The 26,298-nt window shown below is 37.6% G+C and overlaps 1 protein-coding gene across 1 annotated transcript in view; it reads right to left on the bottom strand.

The window, feature by feature from the left end:
• The window catches only part of LOC120861168 (plakophilin-2-like), a 92,086-nt gene that overhangs the window by 34,710 nt on the left and 31,078 nt on the right, over window positions 1-26,298 (bottom strand). Inside the window, exon 5 of the mRNA XM_040236822.1 lies at window positions 7,505-7,712. Coding sequence (XP_040092756.1) covers window positions 7,505-7,712 — 208 coding nt within the window. The remainder of the gene's footprint in view (window positions 1-7,504; window positions 7,713-26,298) is intronic.

Below are 26,298 nucleotides of genomic sequence, written 5' to 3' on the forward strand. Positions count from 1 at the left end.
ACTCCATAGATGGCAGCCCACCAGGCTCCTCTGTCCCTGGGATTCACTAGGCAAGAATACTGGAGTGGGTTGCCATTTCCTTCTCCAATGCATGCATGCATGCTAAGTCGCTTCGGTTGTGTCTGACTCTGTGTGACCCTGTGGACAGCAGCCCACCAGGCTCCCTTGTCCACGGGATTCTCTAGGCAAGAATACTGGAGTGGGCTGCCATTTCCTTCTCTGATGCTAGCACTACCTCATCTTATATTACAGTTTGGCAAAGAAGGAGAGATAAGAGTATTTACTCTACTTGCCAATTTGCAGGGGCTAAGCATTGGTCTAAGACTGGTACCACATTTACTCACTTAACTTTCCTGTCCTCTTGAATCCCCTCAACCCCTGATTAAAAAGAAAGGCCGTATCAGCCAACTCAGGAGGAAATTAAGATAACAGAATACTGTACTTCCCAGGACATCCACGGGGACTGAAGTTGGGTATTGAGAGAGAATACAAAGTTGCATGTATTTACATTTAGGATTTGTTTTTCTCACAGATTTGGTGCTCAAATACCTCTGATTCAGGGGAAGGACTATATACCTACTGCTTGCTATTCCACTGACTCCCAGCAGGTGTCAAGTTCCTGTGCCATCATTCATTCTTCAGTAAATTACTATAACTCACCATCATCCAAGAAAGCGGAAAGAGAGGGGGGAAAGAAAGAGAATTTTCTTCCTATTCATGTCCCACTGCCCAGTCAGTAATTCTTACTTCTTAAATTTATTGCTTTGTCTGCATGAAGAACAGAGAAGCATAGATACACAGGGCAGTCCACTTTATGAATAAAGCAAACATGTTGATCTCAGCTAAATTATGTGGTGATATTACCTCCCTTGATATTAATGACAGAAATACTAGTCTGTGATTAAAGCTTAGTAGTTAATCAACAATACTTGTATCTGGCCCTTCAATTAGAGCATTCTAGGCCTCATGTAGTCTTTTGGGGCTTAAACAGTTTACTTAGCTGTGTACAAGTAACTAATTTTTTACTTAAATCACCAAATATCCACCACAGCTTACACCTAGCTTCCATTAGACAAAGCAATGTGGGGTCTAGTGTTTCATGAGGACCAGAATTCTGGCTGATGAGGTCTCTTTCTGATTAAACTTGCATTGGGGGTTAGCAGTGTCACTCAGCCACAGGCTTTGCAACACAATGACTTCATTGGTCACACCTCATATGAAGAGGCCCTGGAAAGGGAGAGACAGAATAAAATTCCAGAAAACTCCTAAGGTGGCTGAAAACAACTGAAAGGCAGATCTGAGGTTGAGTTTTGGTTACTAAGCTACAAAAGAAAGCTGAAGAGAAAAGAGAGAAAAGGAAAATAAAAGGTTCCTGTTCTAAATAAGCAAACAAATTAACAGTCTCTGCCTGCCAGAAGCTTAAAAATGTGAAGCATAATGGCATTTCCTCTCTTTTAAAAGGACCACACAGAGCACTCAAAGGAAAAGTATACCTTACAATAAAAACCAGAGAGGATTAATTTGAACAAAGGGAATGGAATTTTCTTCCAACAGTCAATGTCCTTTGTAGTTTGGCATGCTATATTATTACTACAGAAGTATATGGTTTGCGGAGTTTCAGTATAATTTTTGAATTTTTAATGTAAGATATTGTACAGAAATGTTATGCTTGCCAAATTTCTGTATGATACAAAGCTAGGAAAGAGCTTAAATGTTCACTAGAGATTCAGGATTGTACATCCTTACACACACCATCACACACATACATACAAAATCAGTAAATGACCAATTACCAATTGGGAAAAGGCATATGACAATACAGGACAAAGGTTAACTACCATTAATATAAAAAGTTCTTATAAATCTTTAAAAATTAAATTATTAGTAGAAAAATTAACCCAAAGCTCAGTCGTGTCTGACTCTTTGTGACCCCATGGACTATACAGTCCATGGAATTCTTCAGGCCAGAATACTGGAGTGGGTAGCCTTTCTCTTTTCCAGGGGATCTTCCCAACCCAGTTATCGAACCCAGGTCTCCTGCATTGCAGGCGGATTCTTTACCAGCTGAGCCACAAGGGAAGCCCAACCCAAAGTGAAAAGTGTCTAATACATATAAGAACGCAGGCTCTCTAGTAACTAAAAAAAATGCATTATTTAACAACTACATATCATTTTCTGTGGCTACAGGAGGCAAAACCAGAGCAATGAGTGGAAATTCTGAGGAAGATTTGGCTCAGTGAAAGTATAAACTTCTAAAAGAACTTTGAAGAAAACAGAAAGATCTGCTTGTAAGATCCAGCCTTATCACTGGAGCCAACAAAAATGAGTTCATCTTTTATGAAAATATCAACAAGGTGCTTTATCTCAAAACTAGAGTATTAGAAGAGACTAGCAGCAGCAGCAGCAGCAGTGGCAAATTAGAATCATGTACTCTTGGGCCACACCTGCAATTTTTTTTAGGCATACTCGTAAAAAATTTAACTAAGCCTGACTCTTAGGATGGATTCCAGGAATTTACATTTTAAAAATAATTCACATTTTTGGCGTTGGGAAATTAATGGTTTAGATGACCCTGAATAGATGTCCCTTTCAGGGATTACATTCTGTATTCCCTGATATTGCATTACATTTGGGGTTTAGATTTTCATTTGCTTTAACTTCCGGTCAGTTTATTCATAGTACCTTAATTTCTATTATTACAGTTCTTTATTGTAGGTGTACTGTCTGTAATTTTCTGTCACTAAGCTCTCTTTCTAGTCAAAAATAAAGGAACAGGATTCTGGTAAGGGGTATAATTTGAACAATTAGCAATTTTAAGTGAGAGAATGATAACTTGCATTATTGAGAAACTTATTGCCAACTGATATTTATAAAATATAGTTACTGAATAAAGGGATCTAATAGATATTAAACCCCAGATTTATTAATATTGCCCTTAGGACCAGAAATAAAGTTAACCAAATCTGTATAATGTTAATAGCAAAACTTATAAATTTTATGATTAAATCTCAAGGAGCAGCAGGAGGAGAAGTGATTCTTTTTAAATTTATATTTCAAAATGATCACAGAATAGGAGGAATGTATTTCTGTAATTTCCCTTACATGGATCATTCCTTCTTTAACCTAACTTTTGTAAAACTTATCAGGAATATCATATAACAAAGGTCATTTATTTGAAAATAAATCTCAAGAGAAAGAAATTCAAGAAGGCAAAATGGTTGTTGTCTGAGGAGGATTTACAAAAAGCTGAGAAAAGAAGAGAAGTGAAAGGCAAGAGAGGAAGGGAAAGATATACCCCACTGAATGCAGAGCTCCAAAGAATAGCAAGGAGAGATAAGAAAGCCTTCTTAAGTGGACAATGGAAAGAAATAGAGGAAAATAATAGAATGGGAAAGACTAGAGATCTCTTAAAAAAATCAGAGATACCAAGGGAACATTTCATGCAAAGATAGGCAAAATAAAGAACAGAAATTTGAGGACCTAACTGAAGCAGAGGTGGCTTCAGTTAAGAAGAGGTGGCAAGAATAAACAGAATGGTACAAAAAAGGTGTTAATGACCTGGATTACCAAGATGGTGTGGTCATCTCACCTAGAGCCAAACATCCTGGAGTGTGAAGTCAAGTAGGCCTTAGGAAGCATCACTACCAAAAAAGCTACTGGAGGTGATGGAGTATCAGCTGAACTATTCCTAATCCTAAAAGATGATGCTGTTAAAGTGCTGCGCTCAATATGCCAGCACATTTGGAAAACCCACCAGTGGCCACAGGACTAGAAAATGACAGTTTTCATTCCAATCCCAAAGAAGGGCAATGCCAAAGAATGTTCAAACTACTGTACAAATGCATTTATTTCACATGCTAGTAAGGTAAGGCTCGAAATCCTTTAAGCCAGACTTTTAACTGTATGTGGACTGAGAATTTCCAGATGTTCAAGCTGGATTTAGAAAAGGCAGAGGAACCAGAGATCAAATTGCCAACATCTGTTGGATCACAGAAAAAGCAAGAATTTGAAAAACATCTTCTTCTGCTTCATTGACTATGCCAAAGCCTTTGACTGTGTAGATCACAACAAACTGTGGGAAATTCTTCAAGAGACGGGAATACCAGACCACCTTACCTGCCTCCTGAGAAACCTGTACATAGGTCAAGAAGCAACAGTTAGAACTGAACATGGAATAACGGACTGGTTCCAAATTGGGAAAGGAGTATGTCAAGGCTATATATGGTCACCCTGCTTATTTAAATTCTATGTGGAGTACATCATGTAAAATGCCAGGCTGGATGAATGACAAACTGGAATCAAGACTGCTGGGGAAAATATCAATAACCTCAGATATGCAAATGACACCATCCTAATGGTAGAAAGTGAAGGGGAACTCAAGGGCCTCTTGATGAAGGTGAAAGAGAGTGAAAAAGCTGGCTTAAAACTCAACATTCAGATAACTAAGATCATGGCATCTGGTCCCATCAATTCATGGCAAATAGATGGGGAAAAAAAGGAAACAGTGACAGACTTATTTTCATGGGCTCCAAAATCACTACGGATTGTGACTGCAGCCATGAAATTAAAAGACACTCACTCCTTGGAAGAAAAGCTGTGACAAACCTAGACAGCATATTGAAAAGTAGAGACATCACTTTGCTGACAAAGTTCTTCCAGTAATCATGTAGGGATGTGAGAGTTGGACCATAAAGAAGTTTGTGTGCTGAAGAATTGATGTTTTCTACCTGTAGGACTGGAGAAGACTCTTGAGAGTTCCTTGGACAGCAAAGAGATCAAACTAGTCAATCCTAAAGGAAATCAACCCTGAATATTCACTGGAAGGACTGATGTTAAAACTGAAGCTCCAGTACCTGATGCGAAGAGCTGACTCACTGGAAAAGATTCTGATGCTGTGAAAGATTGAAGGCAAGAGGAGAAGGGGGCAACAGAGGATGAAATGGTTGGATGGCATCACTGACTCAATGGAGATGATTTTGAGCAAACTCCAGGAGATAGTCAATTGCTGCCAAAGGGAGCAACTTTGGACACTTTGATACAGCAAAACACTCAGATAATACTGGACTCACATCTAGGCTTTGTTGTTTTCCTAGCTGTGCAACGTTGGGCAACTCATGTAACCCCCTGAGTCTTACACTAGTCATATGCAAACAGTCAATAATACCATACCTTATGGAGCTGTCAGGAAGAACAGAGGTAAAAAATGGAAAGTTCAAGGTTATGACTAGGCATAGATGTTAAGGAATCTGCCTATAATGCTGGAGACTCGGGTTTGATCCCTGGTTTGGGAATGATTCCCTTGACAAATGGAATGGCTACCCACTCCAGTACTGCCTGAAGAATTCTATGGACAGAGGAATCTGCTAAGCTACAGTCCATGGGATCGCAAACAGTCAGATATGACTGAGCCCATGATAGATGCTCAATTTAAAAAAAAAAAGATGTTTACAAAACAGATAAGATTCATATATATGGCTACTCACTTTATGTTTCTAAACAAAGATATAAACATGTCTAAATTAAATTAACTATTTTTGAGGCCCACAAAGCACTTATTTAGCACTTCTATTAATAGAGCTAAAGGAAGTTATTTAGCAGTGTGACTCACTCAGTCATGTCTGACTCTTTGGGACCCTATGGAGAGTATCTCACCAGGCTTCTCTGTCCATGGAATTCTCCAGGCAAGAACACTGGAGTGGGTTGCCATTCCTTTCTCCAGGAGATCTTCCTGACTCAGGGTCTGACCCCAGGTCTCCTGCATTTCAGGCAGATTCTTTACCAACTGAGCCACCAGGGAAGCCCATTATTTAGTAAGTAGGATTTGTATCAAACATTCAAGTATCAACTCAGTTAAATGAATATGTAACGAGCACTTGCTGGTAGGGATGTTTGGCTTATACTAGAAACTCTGAGAATTGCACAAATTCCATTTCTCAGCTCTGTAGATTATCTAAAGAAGACTGAATGATTTCTATTGCATGAATACCACAGAATATTCTCTGTTCTTAGTTTCCTTCTTCCTACACAAAAGAAGAGGAAGTTCACAAACAACAGATTATTTCCTTTACAAACACTTCCTCCTAAGTTTTCTGGCTATCATGTACCCTAACCTTGATCACTTTATTACTGAAGATTCCTCTAGATGAACAGCAGCTTCTTCGCTCTACTAGCAATTTTCACTATGCTGGGAATAACTTTCATTCTCTTTCAAAACACTAGTCCAAAGTCTATACCTCTTTTAAGGTCCGCAATGAGACATATCTCCTTCATGAAGTCCTTTCTGACTGTGTATGTGTCTGATTCTCTTTTGTGTTCACTACTGTAGTTTAATGAAGAAAATGTTAGGTTCTAAATGTGAGGTTTGTTTTTTTTTTTGTGTTTTTTTTTTTTTTTTTTTTACGGCCAACCATTGTATAATTGTTCATGCTTTAGAAGACGGAAAATAAAATTCACAACCTCTCTAGTCTGTGATGTGCCTTGCTTGACACTTGAAGGCTGCTCTCTAAATGTTGGCTAAATGAATGAATGAATAAGTGAGATGACTCTTAATTTCTGGGGTACTTTAATATAAATTATGGATATGCAAGGAAATTTCTCATTGGACACGACAGCATGCTGGCAGGAGGGTAGTATGCTGCAACTCTCCATATAGTTTTATACAATTACAAAACTTCATGTAGTTCTACAAAATTCAACTATATCAAGATAGAAAAATGTGATATTTTGAGATACAAATGGGTAGAGAAGATATAATGACAACATTTTTATAGGAAAAAAGACAACTGTTGTATAATAAAAGATAGCCAAAGTGCAACAGATATTCAGTTCAATTTAAACAATGGAGCATCTCTTTTAGGTAAGTATGAACACTGTCAACTATATCACTAAGAAAAACTTTTATATATTAAAAAGGGTTAACTTCTTTGGACTTAACTTCTTCATCTGTAAAACTGAGATTTAGTACCCAATACCTCAAAATACTTCAAAACTAAGGTTTTTGTGAGAATAAATCAAAAATTTCTACTACCTAGGACACTGAAGATACTTAAAAGTTTCCCCAAGATAATACTACTAATGATTATACTCAGTAATGGTTTCTTACATTCTTTGTAATGAGTTCAGGGAGCTTCAGCAGAGAGCTGATGAATCATTTTCAATGAGTTATTTTCTATCATATGCACTATTCCTTTAAACAAAATTAAGCCACGTTTCTCCATGCTTCAAGAATTATTAAAAGCATTACTTTATTTCTGATTATTTCAGTTTTCCAATCCACACACAGAAAAGAGATATTTATTTTTCCAAATCAGTATTTAAATAGAAATATGAAATGGAGAACTGAAAAACATATCTAGTCATGTTTTCTTTTTAGGAGGTCAAGGGACAGGGAAGTTAGGAAGCTGGTATTGACAGGGGTCCAGGTGATGAAAGGTACATAGAATTTTTAATTAAAACACATCTGGCTGGGGTGCACTATGCTACCCCTGTTAATATTGAGCATTACCTGTTATTTGCTTCTTAGTCTCCAAGTCTCTGGTTTGCTTTAACACCTGGAGCAGCCGAGGCACTCCACTGAGTTCAGCTACCTCCAATTTATTGTCATTATCTTCAAACACCAAGTTTCTCAAGGCTCCACACACGGCTCGCTGGATATCTTCATTCTGAACTTTTAGGAGCTGTAGAAGCTTGGGGATGCCATGAAGCTGATAAACCTGGGAAGTAGATGCATATTTCAGATACTTATTAATTTTTATTTGATAGAAAGATATTCAATGTAATATGAATGAACAGATGAAGTTCACTGAATTTGCTGATAACTACCACCAATTAACGTGTGGTGCAAACTGACACTCCAGTGTACAACATACCCCCAGCTCTAAGGCAGTAACTCTCATCAGAGGCTCAGGATAAATCTGCGAAGTTAAGAATGAAACCTAGGAAAAAAACTGAAGGGCAAAGTTAAGTGATAAAGGCTGAATAAATGATAGTTAAGTGGATGTTGTTGCTGTTTAGTCAGTCATGTCTAACTCTTTTGGGACCCCATGGGACTGTAGCCCACCAGGGTCCTCTGTCCAAGGGATTTTCTAGGCAAGAAAACTAGAGTGGGTTGCCATTTCCCTCTCCAGGGGATCTTCCGGACCCAGGGACTGAACCTGAGCCTCCTGTATTGTATGCAAATTCTTTACCACTGAGCCACCTGGGAAGCCCAGTTAAGGGGACAGAAAAGCCTTAATCACAATAAAGATGAAGAGAACTAGGAATCCAAGAAATAGAGAAAGTTTTATAGAAGAATACCATATTACATGAATTTGTTTTCCAGGACAGAGCTATACAGTCAATATATACAATAGAAATCAACTCCATCAGTAGTAGAAATAAAAAGTCATTTTTCATTTACCATGGCAATTGTAGTAGCAATGCAAAACCAACCCTAAATGCAAGTTTTTGTTTTTGAGATATAAATGACATAACATTTATGTTAGTTTCAGGTGTAGAACATAATGATTCAATATCTGTATATAATAAGTCTATTACCACCACACATAACTGGACTTCCCTGGTGGCTCAATTGTTAAAGAATCCACCTGCAATGTGGAAGACCTGGGTTCAATGCCTGGGTTGGGAAGATCTCCTGGGGAAAGGGAACTCCAGTATTCTGGCCTGGAGAATTCCATGGACAGAGAAGCCTGGCAGGCTACACAGTCCATGGGGTTGCAAAGAGACAGACAGGACTGAGCAACTTTCACTTTCACCACACATAGTTACAAATTTTTTTTTCTTGTGATAAGAACTCTTAAGATCTATTTTCTTAGCAACTTTCTATTGTTACCATGCTGTATATTGCATTCCCATGACATTTATTTTATAATTAGAAGAATGCAAGCTATTTTTATAACCAATTGTTTTGGCTATTTAAAAACGTTTAAATAAGTTATGCAAGCATTTTAAGTAAATAACGTAACTTTATAATTTTTAATATGCTATTTAAAAAATATTTCTTCTATACAAATATGCAAGAAAGGGCATGCTATTGGAGAAGGAACCTGAAGGTAAGAACTAGGAAGAAAAAGGAAAAAAAGATGGCTTTGATTCTGAAATCTAAGGCTGTTTAAGAAGAGGCCAAATAATGACATTCTGAACAAGGTGACTTTGTGTTTTAGGCTGTAAATATTGAAAGAAATCAGGAGGTGGATGTGGTATTGCTGAAGAGAAATGTTAAGTTACAGACTGAGGGCTTGCTTTCTCAGAGGCTTTCCACTAGCATTTGATTAAAACTTTTTAGTTGGTATGGAATTCCCTGGTGGCTCAGACAGTAAAGCGTCTGTCTACAATGCGGGAGACCCAGGTTTGATCCCTGGGTTGGGAAGATCCCCTGGAGAAGGAAATGGCAATCCACTCCAGGACTATTGCCTGGAAAATCCCATGGACAGAGGAGCCTGATAGGCTACAGCCCATGGGGTTGCAAAGAGTCGGACACGACTGAGCGACTTCACTTTTAGTTGGTAAGACCTTTTGGTAAGGATCTCAGTCATTTTTACTGTCTTAATGCAGACATTTATAGGAATTAAGTTGCTGTGAATACATTTCCCCTTAGGATAAGGTTCATCACTTTATGAATGATGTCCTAACTGCACAACAGTTTCCAAACAGGAGAGACCTGCACACTTGGCTCAGTGGTGCATTTCACATTTTCTATGTATCTGATAGGCAGATAAATGGAATTTAAGACACTGTCTTCCAGTCTTACATCTTCTTTTGTCAGGACTGGGGAGAGATTAGCAAGTCAGGAATAAAAGTCAAGGCTGTGAGATAATCTAGTAAAAATAATAACCACAATAATAATAAAACAAAAATAACAACTCTTCCTCCTACTTCTATCATTAGGAGGTATTGGCATAGTATTAAAAATTTTATATATTAATACAAACATTATCTAAGCAATAGCTTTTAAGAACCTTAAAAGGAAAGTACTCTTTGGGTCCCTTTAAGGCAATAAAGAACACTTCCACTTTTGACTCCCTTCAGAGGGAAGAGACAACTGGGAGACTGGCTACAGCAATTTTGCTGGGCTATGTCTAAAATCATTCTAATGTGTTTGTAAGAAAATGCTAACGATAGCTATCAATTAGATCTGGTCCAGCAGATCATCTATTTGATCATTTATTTCAAAAGCAGAAAGGCAAAACTTACTTGAAAACAGCCGATAACTCTTGTGTTTCCCTAATTCTGTCAATAGTTAGCTTTTATGATGGCTGAATTCCTATTCTATAAACTCCTTAAATGGTAGATTGACTATGGAAATATTTCATTTCTTAATTTATAACTTACAAGTTGCCTTCTTCAAAATATGATGTGAAATGGCTTACTGGCCAAATTTCATTTCTACCTGTGATGATAGCATGCATCAGAAGAGGCTAGTGGAAACCTCCACTGCCTTGTCCGGGTGGCATGAATGGCTGGCTTCTACTCACATCCCTCTGACCCATTCCATTACCCTGTCACCTTTATCCCCTTGGCTTGCAGCACTTGCTCCAGTCTAGAAAGAAGAAACTTCAGACACACCATACTCGGATAAATGCTGAAATCCAGCTACAGCTTTGCTCACTGGAGAATGTGCCTCTTGAGTGTTTGGCACCTACCTCACATTTAAAAATAGATTTTAGCTATTTTTACCCATTTTATCAATTAAATGAATATAAATCATATCAAGTATAAGAAGTTGATGACATTCTGTGTATTGTCTATAACTTGGACAGCTGGTGATGACTCCTATACCCATTTGTTGTTGTTTAGTTGCTAAGTTGTGTTTGACTCTTTGTGACCCCATGAACCGCAGCCCACCAGACTCCTCTGTCCATGGGATTTCCTAGGCAACAATTCCTAGGCAATTAATACCACTCCAGTATTAATTGCCATTTCCTTCTCCAGGGTATCTTCCCAACCCAGGAATTGAACCTATGACTCCTGCTCAGCAGGTGAATTCTTTATTGCTGAGCCATCTGGGAAGCCCTATACATGTTAGGTCCAATGTTAAATGCACTGTTCCTGCCCCTTTGAATTCAGGGAAATAGGCACGACCAGAGAAGTTGCATGTTTATTTTACACTGAATCCTCAGGGGGGGATCCTTTGGGGAAAGGAAAAAAACCAGAATTACACAAACATTTCAGAACTTCAAAAAACCTTCATTTGTAATGGTTTCTAAATATATGAAAGGGCAGAATCGTATACTAGAATTTTAACTTTCTCCTTGATTATTCTGATTCTCTTCCCTGAAAACTCTTAAAGAACTAAATGATGAGAGTTTCTGATAGCAAATAAGTAGGGGGAACAGACAAATTCTCTTGGCACAAGGGCTTCCTCATGCCCTGGTGCCTTCCTGTCTGAAATGCTCTGCCATTCTGCCTTTCTGTTGGCGAAGTCCCACTCATCCTGCATAACCAGCTCAAATATTACCTCCCTCTGCAAAGTGTCACTCTTTCTTTTCCTCTCATTACAATTAATCACTCCTTGTAAACTGGTATAACCTTTCAGGAAGGCAATTGTCAATATGTGTTAAAAACTTCAAACATACTCACTTTTAGTAAACTTCATTAGGAAATAATCTGAAATGCAGATACAGATTAACATGATAACAGTAACTACATTATTTATAATACTAAAAAATAAGAAACCATCAATGTCCAATGATGGGGGAAGACTGGTTAATGGTTGTCACATATTCATATACTGAAGTATCCACAGAAGAGGCACAGCAATGCCTGAACTGACACGGATTTTATTGGTCATATAGTTCCCTCATCAGTTAAATGGGATTATATAAGATTGGCAATTGTGTGCTAGGCCCATAGTAGTTCTCAACATATAGTAGTTACTACTATTATGATTACTATGCCACCAATAAAAAATATATATTTTGCCATGCAGTGGCATGTGAGATCTTAGTTCCCTGGCCAGGAATTGAACCCATGTCCCTGCAGTGGAAGCATGGCATCCAAACTACTGGACCACTAAGGAATTCTGTTTAAAAATATCTTTAATGTTATAAGAAAATGATTCATGCAATGTTACTGAAAAAAAGTTGAATATCTATGTGTTTCTGCTCACAGATACAAGGAAGGGAATGTGACTAGGGAGTTTGGGAGAAATGATGGGATATAATGTATGAATGGGGATTGCTACTTTGTATTTTTTTTGAACAGCAAGCATGTGTTTATGCATATTCTTAAAAAAACAAAACAGAAAGTCCTCATAAATAAGGCTACATATTCAATTTGATGACAGCTATGCATACACATGCATTAAAAAATTAGAGAGTAAAACCAAAATAATAACAATAGATGGACTGTGGGCTTTTTTCTTTCTTGATTTCCTTCTAAAACATTTTTTCTTTTTTAATTTCTCAAATTTCTTATAATAAACTTATAAAAAGATTTTGCAAAACAGTTATGGCAGTCACTGCTTCAGTGATGAGATCTGAAGTAGGCATGGAAATAAAACCAGCCTAAAAAGGGTCTTACAGAATAAATTATGGGATTTGTTCTTTATACTATAGGCAAGCAGGACAGATATTGGAAAGGTCTCCTGGATGTTATGAAGAGACTGGGCTTAGGTGTGGATAAGAATGGAGGCAGAGAGGTTAATTAGGAGTCAGCTGTATTAACAAAGATGATGGTGACAGGGATCAGAGCATGGTGGCGCTGAGTAGGGAGAGAAAGTGTAGGTAGATTCCAGACACGTGTAAGAGCAGCATTAACAGGACCTGGAGACTGCATGAATATGAGACGTAAGGAAAAAAGAAGGTTCAAAGTCTGTCCATATTTTGGTATCAAACTACCTGAGTGAATTACCAGTCAGAGAGGAGAGAGCAATTATTTCAGGGCAAGTGTTGTATCATTATCTAACTGCATTCTCACAACAACTCAGCAGTAGGACTATTATTTTCAGTTTAAAGGTAGGAAAGCTGAGGTTGAGAGTGGTAAAGTATAGGTAATTAGGGTACTGGGATTCACACTCAGCCCCTGGATACTCTTGAGAGTCAATGCTTGAACCTCTTAACTCAGCAGAAAGAACAAGTTTAGAAGGAGGACTGGGTAGTTGAGAAAATGCAGTAAGACGATGTGTTCTTTTTCAGATGAGCTGGTATTGAGTACAGCAGGATGCCTAGGAAATAGACAGACATGTGGTTTGGAACCCGGGGAAAGACTGGAGATGCTGTGAGTCGTTAGCACTGAGATCACATTAGTGGAAGTTAGAGGAGTAGATGAGGTCGGTCAGGAGATGGTGTCAAATAAGAAAAGTCCCAGGAAAGCATCTAAGAAACATGAACATTTAAGGTACAGGTTGAGGATAATTTTTTTTTTTTTTAATGGAGGAAACCTGAAGGAGCCAGAGAGATGGAAAAAGAGCCAGGAGACTCTGGGCCAAAAGAAGAAAGTTTCAAAAAGGAATGAGGAATTGATGGTGTTAAATGCTGAATCTTATATAAAATAATAACTGAAAAGTTGTCAGTGGTCTTAAAACTTTTTTTTATTTAAAATATTGACCTTTATATCCAAATTGTTGTTGTTTTTAGTAAATACATTAAAAAATATATGTTATCATTCTTAATATTAATGGGGTTTTGTGAATGCCCTTGGGTTATAGTCACAATTCTTAGATTTCCTGTCAAGCATGTATGTGTTTAGGTTTCATATAGTTTTCATGTTTCATTATTCTCAAAACCTGTCTTTGTTTTAGCTTTATCGCACTGAATAAGAGTTAAGAAGGAAAGCACAGGTTTAATCTTACATGTAAGCAGAATGATATTTATAGTCAAATTAGTAATTTAAGAGAGTGGAAATCTAGGCCAACTTGGGTAACAAGAGAATATTTCATGTAATCCCACATTACAAAATGAAAGCATGTATAAAAGTGCTCAGTTTTAAAAATTGGGAATAAAAAAGATTTGTGTATAAAGAAGGTTTATTACTAAAAATACTATTTTTAAAAAAAATCCTTATTTTTTCCATGGAATAAACATAGACAAAGGGTCAGTGAGAAATACCCATGACTTATATAACTTTTAAAAGTAAAAATATATGGAAGAGATCTTTTGAAACAATACATAATAGACATCATGAAGAAAAAGACTGACAAATTTACTTCATAAGAATTTAAAATCATGCATAATGAAAGATATCATAAGAAAAGTCAGGAAACAACATTGTCACATATGTAGGGATGGGCTAATGTGCATAATTAAGAATGCTTACAACTCACTAAGAAACAGGCAAACGTCTTAGAAAAATAACATGAGTTAAACAATGACAACTGACTGAATAAATATGAAGTCAAAAAATATAAAAAGGTGCTCATCTTCATGAATAATTAATGACATGCAAGTGGGGAAAAAAAACAGTGGAAGCTCTGACTTACTACTCAATCTGTAGGATTAATCACATGCTCTTTCTCCACTGTGAAATCCAGATCTTGAGTACTGTCAAAGCTGGCAGGTCAGTATATGTTGGCCTTTGGACTTTTATTTATTCTGTTTACCAAGAGCAAATTAGGTTTGTTACCCAATGCATTTATGCCAACTGTACTTGTTACTGTAATTATGTAATTATTTACCTATTCTATGTATTTACCTATTCTGAAAAAGCTCTGTCTCTCTGAAAGCTAATCTGAATGCTTTAGAAAGACTAGTTAAAGGTGAAGAGCTTTGAAAAGATCTGTAATTGGTTGTAACTGGAAGAAATTAACCTAAAAGGCTAGGTAAAAATATAAGAATCTAGAAGAATATGAACTCCAATGAATTAGGGCCATTAGGTTCTCATTTTACTCCAAAAAATCTAAAAATGGCAAATGAGACATAATGGGCATAGTTTATATATGAAAAACAATGACAAACTCTGTGTGTTTATAATATTTTAAAAGATTTTCTCTGTAATTCTGATAACCTGATTAGTGATTGTCTTGATTTCAAAAAGAGGAAAATTTATAATATAAAGATATACCTTTCTTTCTGCTTATCAGATTAGCAAAAATGAATGAAGAAGAATCATATCTTATGAAAATGGTGCATGTAAATAGGCACTTTGACACCATGTTGGTGGGAGGGTACATTTGTATAATTTAGGGGAAGATTTATAGCAAGTTATTTATCAAAATTAAAAATGACTCACTAGTAATGAGGACTGGATTTACCTACCACTTAAATGGTTTTAAAAACCAGACAAAATATATAATTGTTTCAATAGCTGGACATGAGGCAATGATGGACAGTGATCCGTAAGAGATGGCGAACAGATATGGAGAGCACTACTGCTGCCTCAGGTCACAGTCTTAAGAGAGACCCCTGGCTGTGGTGTTGTAAGGGAAATCTCAAGTGGAATTCAACAAGCAGAGCTGAGAAGAAAGAGTGAAGGATACAAGAAGAACAAGGAAGGACGAGTACTAGTAAGAAAAATACTGCATAGAAGGAGAACTCCTGGGATCTGCAGAGTCCCCATTTAGTATTCAGTAGAGTATTTACCAGTTTTATCTTTGTGAGGAAATTGCCTGAGGCCAGGGAAGTAACTGCCTAAATAGTTACTGCTCCTCAGGCTCACAAAGGCCTGTGAAGGCCTGTGAACGGTGCCTATTCTCACCCGCCAGCCAGACAGACAAGGCTAGTCAAAGGGCTATTTTAACAGTCTTGCATATGTTGAGAAACATGTTAAGTATGGACACAGAAGATATAAAAAAGACTAAAATTTAACTTCTAGATATGAAAATTATAATTTACAAAATAAAAAGTACACTGAATGAAATAATGGCATAGTCAACAATGCAGAAGAAAAGATCAGTAAATTTAAAGCATAGAAACTGAATTTACCCAAAAAGAAATATACAGGAAAAACAACTAAAAAAGAAAAACAGAGTATGCACGAACTGCGGTACAACTTCAAGCAGCCTAATATATATGTAATATATGTAATGGCAGTTCTCAAAGGCAGGACAGAAAATTTCCTAAGTAAAATTTCAAAATTTGATGAAAAGTAGAAATCCACAATTTTGAGAAGTTTAATGAACTCTAAACCACAAGAATGGTCAGTGGTTTTCCCTACTTTCTTCAAATTAAGTCTGAATTTGTAAATAAGGAGTTCATGATCTGAGCCATAGTCACTTCCCAGTCTTGTTTTTGCTGACTGTATAGAGCTTCTTCTTTGGCTGCAAAGAATATAATCAATGTGATTTTGGTGCTAACCGTCTGGTGATGTTCATGTGTAGAGTCCTCTCTTGTGTTGTTGGAAGAGGGTGTTTGCTATAACCAGTGTGTTCTCCTGGCAAAACTCCATTAGCCTTTGCCCTGCTTCATTCTGTACTCTAAAGCCAAATTTGCCTGTTACTCCAGGTATTTCTTGACTTCCTAATTTTGCATTCCAGTCCCTTATAATGAAAAGGATATCTATTTTGGGTGTTAGTTCTATAAGGTATTGTAGGTCTTCATAGGACTGTTCAGCTTCAGCTTCTTTAGCATTATTGGTAGGGGCATAGACTTGGATTACTGTGATATTGAATGGTTTGCCTTGGAAGCGAACAGAGATCATTCTGTCATTTTTGAGACTGCATCCAAATACTGCATTTTAGACTCTTTTGTTGACTCATCTCACATGCTAGTAAAGTAATGCTCTAAATTCTCCAAGCCAGGCTTCAGCAATACGTGAACCGTGAACTTCCAGATGTTCAAGCTGGTTTTAGAAAAGGCAGAGGAACCAGAGGTTAAATTGCCAATATTTGCTGGACCATGGAAAAAGCAAGAGAGTTCCAGAAAAACATCTATTTCTGCTTTCTTGACTATGCCAAAGCCTTTGACTGTGTGGATCACAAGAAACTGTGGAAAATTCTTCAAGAGATGGGAATACCAGACCATCTGACCTGCCTCTTGAGAAACCTATATGCAGGTCAGGAAGCAACAGTTAGAACTGGACATGGAACAACAGACTGGTTCCAAATAGGAAAAGGAGTACGTCAAGGCTGTATATTGTCACTCTGCTGATTTAACTTCTCTGCAGAGTACATCATGAGAAATGCTGGGCCGGAAGAAGCACAAGCTGGAATCAAGATTGCTGGGGAAATATCAATAACCTCAGATATGCAGATGACACCACTCTTATGGCAGAAAGTGAAGAACTAAAGAGCCTCTTGATGAAAGTGAAAGAGGAGAGGGAAAAAGTTGGCTTAAAGCTCAACATTCAGAAAACGAAGATCACGGCATCTGGTCCCATCACTTCATGGCAAATAGGTGGGGAAACAGTGGAGACAGTGGCAGACTTTATTTTGGGGGCTCCAAAAGCACTGCAGATGGTGACTGTAGCCATGAAGCAAAAAGACGCTTACTCCTTGGAAGGAAAGTTATGACCCACCTTCTACCAGGACTTCCCTGGTGGCTCAGATGGTAAAGCGTCTGTCTACAATGTGAGAGGCCTGGGTTCAATCTCTGGGTTGGGAAGATTCCCTGGAGAAGGAAATGGCAACCCACTCCAGAACTCTTGCCTTGAAAATCCCATGGATGGAGGAGCTTGGTACAGGCTACTATCCATGGGGTTGCAAAGAGTCAGGCACGATTGAGCAACTTCACTTTCTTTCTTTCTATGACCAACCTAGACAGCATATGAAAAAGGAGAGACATTACTTTCCCAACAAAGGTCCATCAAGGCTATGGTTTTTCCTGTGGTCATGTATGGATGTGAGAGTTGGACTGTGAAGAAAGCTGAGCACCGAAGAATTGATGCTTTTGAACTGTGGTGTGGGAGAAGACTCTTGAGAGTCCCTTGGACTGCAAGGAGATCCAACCAGTCCATCCTAAAGGAGATCAGTCCTGGGTGTTCACTGGAAGGACTGATGTTGAAGCTGAAACTCCAATATTTTGGCCACCTCATGTGAAGAGCTGACTCATTTGAAAAGACTGTGATGTTGGGAATGATTGAGGGCTGGAGGAGAGGGGATGACAGAGGATGAGATGGTTAGATGGCATCCCCAACTCGATGGGACATGAGTTTGGGTAAACTCTGGGAGTTGGTGATGGACAGGGAGGCCTGGCGAGCTGCGGCTCATAAGTCACAAAGAGTCGGACTGAACGGAGCGACTGAACTGATACTGAAGCACAAGAAACCTATGGATAACTGCACCAAGGTACAAACTGTCGACAACAATGAGAAATAAAATCTTGAAAGCAACTTGAGTAGGCAGGGAGAGACACATCACGTATAATGGAACAATTAGGAGAACAGGAGATTTCTTGTTTGAAACAATGCAAGTGACAGGACAGTAGAGTAACAAGTTTCAAACTCTGTTATTAGGAGTTTTGTTGCCAGTAAAACAAAATGAAAGCAAAAATGAAATTCTTTCTCAGATATACAATAGCTAAAGTAGTTAATCATCAAAATACTTTTTCTATAGTAAATGTTTTAAAAAATTCTTCAGGGAAAGGGAAATGACATCAGATGATGTTTATAAAAAGAAATGAAGATCAGAGAACAACTTAGATAAAATGAACAAAGATTTTGGTCTTGGAATAACATAAACTACCAAAGCTCAATAGGAAGAAACGGATTGTCCAAATAGCCCCATACCAGTTAAAGAAATTGAATATATAGTTAATAACCTCACAAATAAGACTTAAAGGTAAAATCAGTTTCATTGGTGAATTCTAACAAACATTTAAGGAAGAAAGAGTACCAAGTCCAATCAGACTCTTTCAAGAGGAGACGTCACTTTCTAATTTATTCTATGAGGCTAGGAGAACCCTCAATCTAAAGCTGGATAAAGATACTATAAGAAAACTACATATTAATATCATTTATAAGTTAGCCGTGTAATTTCTTGACAAAATTTTAGTAAATCTAATTAAAAAATATAAAAAGTGACAGTACATCATGACCAAGTGAGTTTTATCATAGGAATGGGATAAGTTTAAAAATTATAGTAAGAGACCATATTAGCAAAATTAAAATAAAAACCCCAGAAATCTTTCAATAGATGTATATAAAGCATTTGATAAAACTCAAGTCATTCCTTAGTAAAAATTTGTGTGTGCTTACTCCCTCAGTCATGTCCAATTCTTTGCAACCCCATGGACTGTAGCCCACCACGCTCCTCTGTCCATGGGGATTCTCCTAGCAAAAATACTAGAGTGGATTGCCATGCCCTACTCCAGAGGATCTTCCCAACCCAGGGATCAAACCCAGGTCTTCTACGTTGCAGGAGGATTCCTTACCATCTGAGCCACCAGAAAAGCCCTTTAGTAAAAATAAAATCTATTAAATTAGGGATAGAAGGGAAGTTGTTCAACTTGATATGGTGATTTATGAAAAGTCTATACCCATAGGTAACATCAAAGTGAAAGCAAAAGTCACTCAGTTGTGTCTGACTCTTCGTGACCCCATGGACTATACAGTCCAAAGAATTCTCTATGTCAGAATACTGGAGTGGGTAGTCGTTCCCTTCTCCAGAGGATCTTTCCAGCCCAGGGATTGAACCCAGATCTCCTGCATTACAGGTGGATTCTTTACAAGCTGAGCCACAAGGGAAGCCCAAGAATACTGGAGTGGGTTGCCGATCCCTTCTCCAGCGGATCTTCCCAACACAGGAATCAAAGTGGGGTATCCTGCACTGCAGGCAGATTCTTTACCAACTGAGCTATCAGAGAAGTCATCAAACTTAATGGTAAAACACTGAAAGCTTTTCCTTGAAGATCAGAAACAACAAGGATGTCCACTCTCACCATTTCTATTCAAGATAGTATTGAAAGCCTTAGCCAGAGCAATTAGGCAATACAAAGAAATAAAAGGCATCAAATTAGAAAGGAAGAAGTAAAATTGTCACTATCTGCAGATTACACGATATTATAGATAGGAAACCCTAAAGACATCACAGAAAACTATTAGAACTAATCAACAAATTCAGAAAAGTTGTAGGATCCAAAATCAATACACAAAAATCAGTTGCATTTCTATATACTAATAACAAACTATCAGAAAGAGAAATTAAGAAGACAATCTCATTTACAATTGTACAAAAAAAAAAATCCTAGGAATAAATTTAACCAAGAGATAAAAGATTTGTACACTGAAAATTATAAGGCACTGATGAAAGAAACTGAAGACATAATAAATGGAAAAATATTCCACGATCACAGATTGGAAGAATTAATACCATTAAAATGTCTATACTACCTAAAGCAATCTCCAGATTCAATGAAGTCTCCATTAAAATTCCAATGGTACTTTTCATGGAAGTAGAACAAGCAGTCCTAACATTTATATGGAACCACAAAAAACACCCTGAATGGATAAAGGAATCTTGAGAAAAAAGGACAAAGCTGAAGGCATTATGCATCCCTGATTTCAAACTATACTAAGAAGCTATAATAATCAAAAGAGCATGATATTAGAAATAAACACAGAGATACAGATCAGTGGAACAGATTAGAGAGCCCAGAAGTAAATACAAACACTATAATTGATTGATTTACAACAAAGGAGCCAAGAATACCTAATAAAAGGTTTTGCATAAGCTGCACAGCCACTAGCAAAAGAATGTGACTGTACCACTATCTTATTGTTTAGTCGCTAAGTCACATCTGACTCTTTTGCAACCCCATGGACTGTAGTCTGCCAGGTTTTTCTGTCCATGAGATTTCCCAGGTGAGAATACTGGAGTGGGTTGCCATTTCATTTTCCAGGATATCTTCCCAACCCAGGGATCAAACCGATGTATCCTGCATTGCAGGTGAATTCTTTACCACTGAGCCATCTGGGAAGCCCAATACATATGCATGCATATGCACATGTATATATATACATATATGTATATGCACATATACAAGACCGGGAGCTGACTGTGGCTCAGATCATGAACTCCTTATTGCCAAATTCAGACTTAAATTGACGAATGTAGGGAAAACCACTAGAACATTCAAGTATGACCTAAATTAAATCACTTATGATTATCCAGTGGAAGGGAGAAATAGATTCAAGGGATTAGATCTGATAGAGTGCCTGAAGAACAATGGATGGAGCTTTGTGACATTGTACAGGAGGCAGGGATCAAGACTATCCCCAAGAAAAAGAAATTCAAAAAGGCAAAATGATTGTCTGAAGAGGCCTTACAAATAGCTGTGAAAAGAAGAGAAGCAAAAGGCAAAGGAGAAAAGGAAAGATATACCCATCTGAATGCAGAGTTCCAAAGAATAGCAAAGAGAGATAAGAAGGCCTTCCTCAGTGATCAATGCCAAGAAATAGAGGAAAACAATAGAATGGGAAAGACTAGAGATCTCTTCAAGAAGATTAGAGATACCAAGGGAACATGTCATGCAAAGATGAGCAGAATAAAGAACAGAAATAGTATGGACCTAACAAGCAGAAACTATTAAGAAGAGGTGGCAAGAATACACAGAAGAGCTATATAAAAAAGATCTTCAAGATCAGAGTCAGATATCCTAGAATGCAAAGTCAAGTGGGCCTTAGGAAGCATCATTACGAACAAAGCTAGTGGAGGTGATGGAATTCCAGTTGAGCTATTTCAGATCCTAAAAGATGATGGTGTGAAAGTGCTGAATTTAATGTGCCAGCAAATTTGGAAAACTGAGCAGTGGCCACAACTGGAAAAGGCCAATTTTCATTCCAATCCCAAAGAAAGGCAATGCCAAAGAATGATCAAACTACCACACAATTACACTCATCTCACAAGCACAAGCTGGAATCAAGAATCCACCTGTATATATATATATATATATATATATATATATATACAGTATATGTATGTATATGTATACATATGTGTATATGTGTATATGTGTGTATATGTGTATATATATATAGTAGTAGAAAACATAGAAACAGGCTTCCCCAGTAGCTCAGCTGGTAAAGAACCCACCTGCCTTGTAGGAGACCCCAGTTCGATTCCTAGTTCAGGAAGATCCCCTGGAGAAGGGATAGGCTACCCACTCCATTATTGTCTGCAGAATACCCATGGCAGAGGAGCTTGGGAGGCTACTATCTAGAAGGCAGTTTAAGAACTTAATAGTTGTATTTTAGCTAAAATTATGTTAATAATATATTTTTAGGTGCCTCTGAAGAAATACAGTTTTTGTGCAAGTATTCAATATATTTATTCCTAGATTTCAGAAATGTATTTCAGTACCAGAAAATGCAAAACTTGTTGAATCAAATTAATGAACATTCATAGACATCGAAAAGTATATGAACATGTCCTACAGTATCTAATTTTGTGTTTCCATTTTTTTCCCCCTCAAGGGTGACTGCTGGTCATGTTGTAAAGGACTGGAAAAATCCCTTCCAACCACCTTATGATGCTAAGAGCACCCAAAGGAATGACTTTAAAAACCCAACATGTCCATTCTCCAGTCAAATATAGCAAGTTGCATAAGCTTTCTTGTGGAATAGGTAAGATTAGCTGTTCTCCATGTCTCAGGTTACTCCGATCAAATTAAGATGTACTAGATGTGCTAGCACCTCCTGGGAAAATTAGTCCTCTACAGGAGTTGAAAACATATATGCAGCAAGTGCAGCCCTTGACAAGTTTGTTCCTTATCCCTTCCTGGTGGACAACTTAGCTCCAAACATGTTTAGTATAACTATCTTATACCATACCCCAAAATCAAATGAAAATGGATTAAAGACTTCAATGTTAAGACCTGAAACTATAATCTCCTGAAAATATAGGCTATAAGCTCCTTGACCTTGGTAATGGTGATGATTTTCTGGATTTGACACATGAAGAAAAAAGCAACGAAAGCAGAAATAGTGGTCCAGTGGTTAAGATTACATGTTCCAGTGCAAAGGGTATGGGTTTGATCACTGGTTGGGGAGCTAAGATTCTACATTCCTTGTGGTCAAAATACTAAACCATAAAACAGAAGCACTAAATCAAATTCACTAAGAACTTTACAAATGGCCGACATCCAAAAAATATCTAAGAGAAATGAAAAAGGCATCCTATAAATGGCAGAAAATAACTGCAAATCATCTGATAAGGGGTTAATATACAAAATATACAAATAATTCATACAAGTCAACATCCAAACAACCTGATTAAAAAATGAGAAGAGGGCAAGAATAGACATTTTTCCAAAGAAACAGACAGATGGCCAAAAAACACATGAAATGATGTTCAACATCACTCATCCTCAAGGAAATGCAAATCAAAACCAAAATGAGATGATTACCTCCCACCTGTTAGAATGGCTATTACCAAAAGACAAGAAATAACAGCACTGGCAAGGGTGTAGAGAAAAGGAAACCCTGTACACTACTTGTGGGAATGTAAATTGGCACACTTTGGAAAATGGTATGGAGGCTCCTCAAAAAATGAAAAGTAGAACAGCAAATTTAGAAAACTCAGCAGAGGCCACAAGACTGGAAAAGGTCAGTTTTCATTCCAATCTCAAAGAAACGCAATGCCAAAGAATGCTCAAACTACCGCACAATTGCACTCATCTCACATGCTAGTAAAGTAATGCTCAAAATTCTCCAAGCCAGGCTTCAGCAATACGTCAACTGTGAACTCCCAGATGTTCAAGCTGGTTTTAGAAAAGGCAGAGGAACCAGAGATCAAATTGCCAACATCCGCTGGATCATGGAAAAAGCAAGAGAGTTCCAGAAAAACATCTATTTCTGCTTTATTGACTATGCCAAAGCCTTTGACTGTGTGGATCACAATAAACTGTGGAAAATTCTGAAAGAGATGGGAATACCAGACCACCTGACCGGCCTCTTGAGAAACCTATATGCAGGTTAGGAAGCAAGAGTTAGAACTGGACATGGAACAACAGACTGGTTCCAAATAGGAAAAAGAGTACGTCAAGGGTGTATATTGTCACCCTGCTTATTTAACTTCTATGCAGAGTACATCATGAGAAACGCTGGGCCGGAAGAAGCACTGCTGGAATCAAGACTGCCGGGAGAAATATCAATAACCTCAGATATGCAGATGACACCACCCTTATGGCAGAAAGTGAAGAGGAACTAAAAAGCCTCTTGATGAAAGTGAAAACGTGAGAGTGAAAAAGTTGGCTTAAAGCTCAACATTCAGAAAACAAAGATCATGGCATCTGGTCCCGTCACTTCATGGGAAATAGATGGGGAAACAGTGGAAACAGTGTCAGACTTTATTTTTTGAGGTTCCAAAATCACTGCAGATGGTGATTACAGCCATGAAGTTAAAAGACGCTTACTCCTTGGAAGGAAAGTTATGACCAACCTAGACAGTATATTCAAAAGCAGAGACATTACTTTGCCAACAAAGGTCCGTCTAGTCAAGGCTATGGTTTTTCCAGTAGTCATGTATGGATGTGAGAGTTAGACTGTGAAGACAGCTGAGCACCGAAGAATTGATGCTTTTGAACTGTGGTGTTGGAGAAGACTCTTGAGAGTTCCTTGGACTGCAAGGAGATCCAACCAGTCCATTCTGAAGGAGATCAGCCCTGGGATTTCTTTGGAAGGAATGATGCTAAAGCTGAAACTCCAGTGCTTTGGCCACCTCAGGCAAAGTGCTGACTCATTGGAAAAGACTCTGATGCTGGGAGGGATTGGGGACAGGAGAAGGGGACGACAGAGGATGAGATGGCTGGATGGCATCACCGAATCAATGGATGTGAGTCTGAGTGAACTCCTGAAGTTGGTGATGGACAGGGAGGCCTGGCGTGCTGCAATTCATGGGATCTCAAAGAGCTGGACACAACTGAGCGACTGAACTGAACTGAACTGAGAACTACCATATGATGCAGCAATTTTAATTATAGGTATTTATCCTAAGGAAATGAAAACACTAACTCAAAAAGATATATGAATCCCCATGTTCACTACAACATTATTTATAGAGACATGGAAACAACCTAAGTATCCACTGATGAACGAGTAGATACAGGAGTTATGGTGTATGTGTGTATACACGTATATATTCCATATATACACAGAATATTATTCAGCTATAAAAAGGAAGCAATTATTGTCACTGCAACAACATGGATGGACCTTAAAGGCAGTATGTTAAGTGAAATAAGTCAGAGACAGACAAACACCCTATGATCTCACTCACATCTGGAATCTAAGAAACAAACAGAAGAAAACAAATACAAAATCACAGATACAGAGAACAGGTTGGCAGTTGCCAGAGGTTGGGGAGGGAGTTTGAGGGAGGGTACACTGGGTGAAGGGGGTCAAAAGGTACAAATTTACAGCTGTAACATAAATAGTTCCGGGGATGTAATGTACAGCCTGATGACTATAGTTAATAATATGGTACTGCGTACTTGAAAGTTGCTAGACAGTAGATTTTAAAACTTCTCATGACAAAAATAACCTCATAACTATGTGTGGTAATGAATGGTAACCAGATTTATTGTGCTGATCACTGTACAATACATTCATATATTGTATCATTATATTGTATATCTAAAACTAATATGTTATATGCCAATTATATCTCAATTAAAAAAACACAAAAGACAAAGCAAAAAGCAGGAAAAACTGTTATTAAGAATATTAAAGTACAAGCCTTTCCCTTTCTTCCAAAAAAAGAAAAGAAAAGCAACAAAAATCCCCCAAATTAAATTCCTCAAAAAAAAAAACAACTGAAAAACCTTACAGGTAAAAATCATACTTAAGAATGCAAGCACAACTGAGTGCTTTCCCTTATGATCAGGAACAGGACAACATATACACTCTTCTCTTTAACACTGTACTGGAGGGGCTGGCCAGCACAAAATCAAAGAAGACTGGAAAGGAAAAAAACTGTCTTTATTTGTAGCTGGTATGATCTTCTATGTAGAAATATGATGAATCTACAAATATGTTATAAGAGCTAATAAGTAAATTTAGTAATAACACACATACAAAATCAACAGATGAACTGAATTTCTATCTACTATCATGAAACTATCAAAAATTAAAATGAAAAAACCATGACCATTTATAAAAGCATCTAGAAATATGGGGCAGATCTGACAAAAGACATGAAAGATCTCTAGAGTAAAAACCAAAAAACACTGCTGAGAGAAACTAAAGACCAACATAAGTGGCAAAATATACCATGTTCAGAGGTCAGAAGACTTGTTTAGATGTCAGTTCTCCACAGACTGATCTATAGATTCAATGCAACCTCAAAACAAAATCCCAACAGTTGGTTTTAAAATATGGAAATTGACAAGTTTATTTCTAAAATTCAAATGGAACTGCAAAAAAACCTAGAACAGCCAAAATAATTTGAAAAAAAAAAACAAAGTCAGAGGACTAACAGTACCTAATTTCAAG

Source organism: Oryx dammah, unplaced genomic scaffold (assembly GCF_014754425.2).
Source record: "Oryx dammah isolate SB20612 unplaced genomic scaffold, SCBI_Odam_1.1 HiC_scaffold_11229, whole genome shotgun sequence".
NCBI lineage: Eukaryota > Metazoa > Chordata > Mammalia > Artiodactyla > Bovidae > Oryx > Oryx dammah.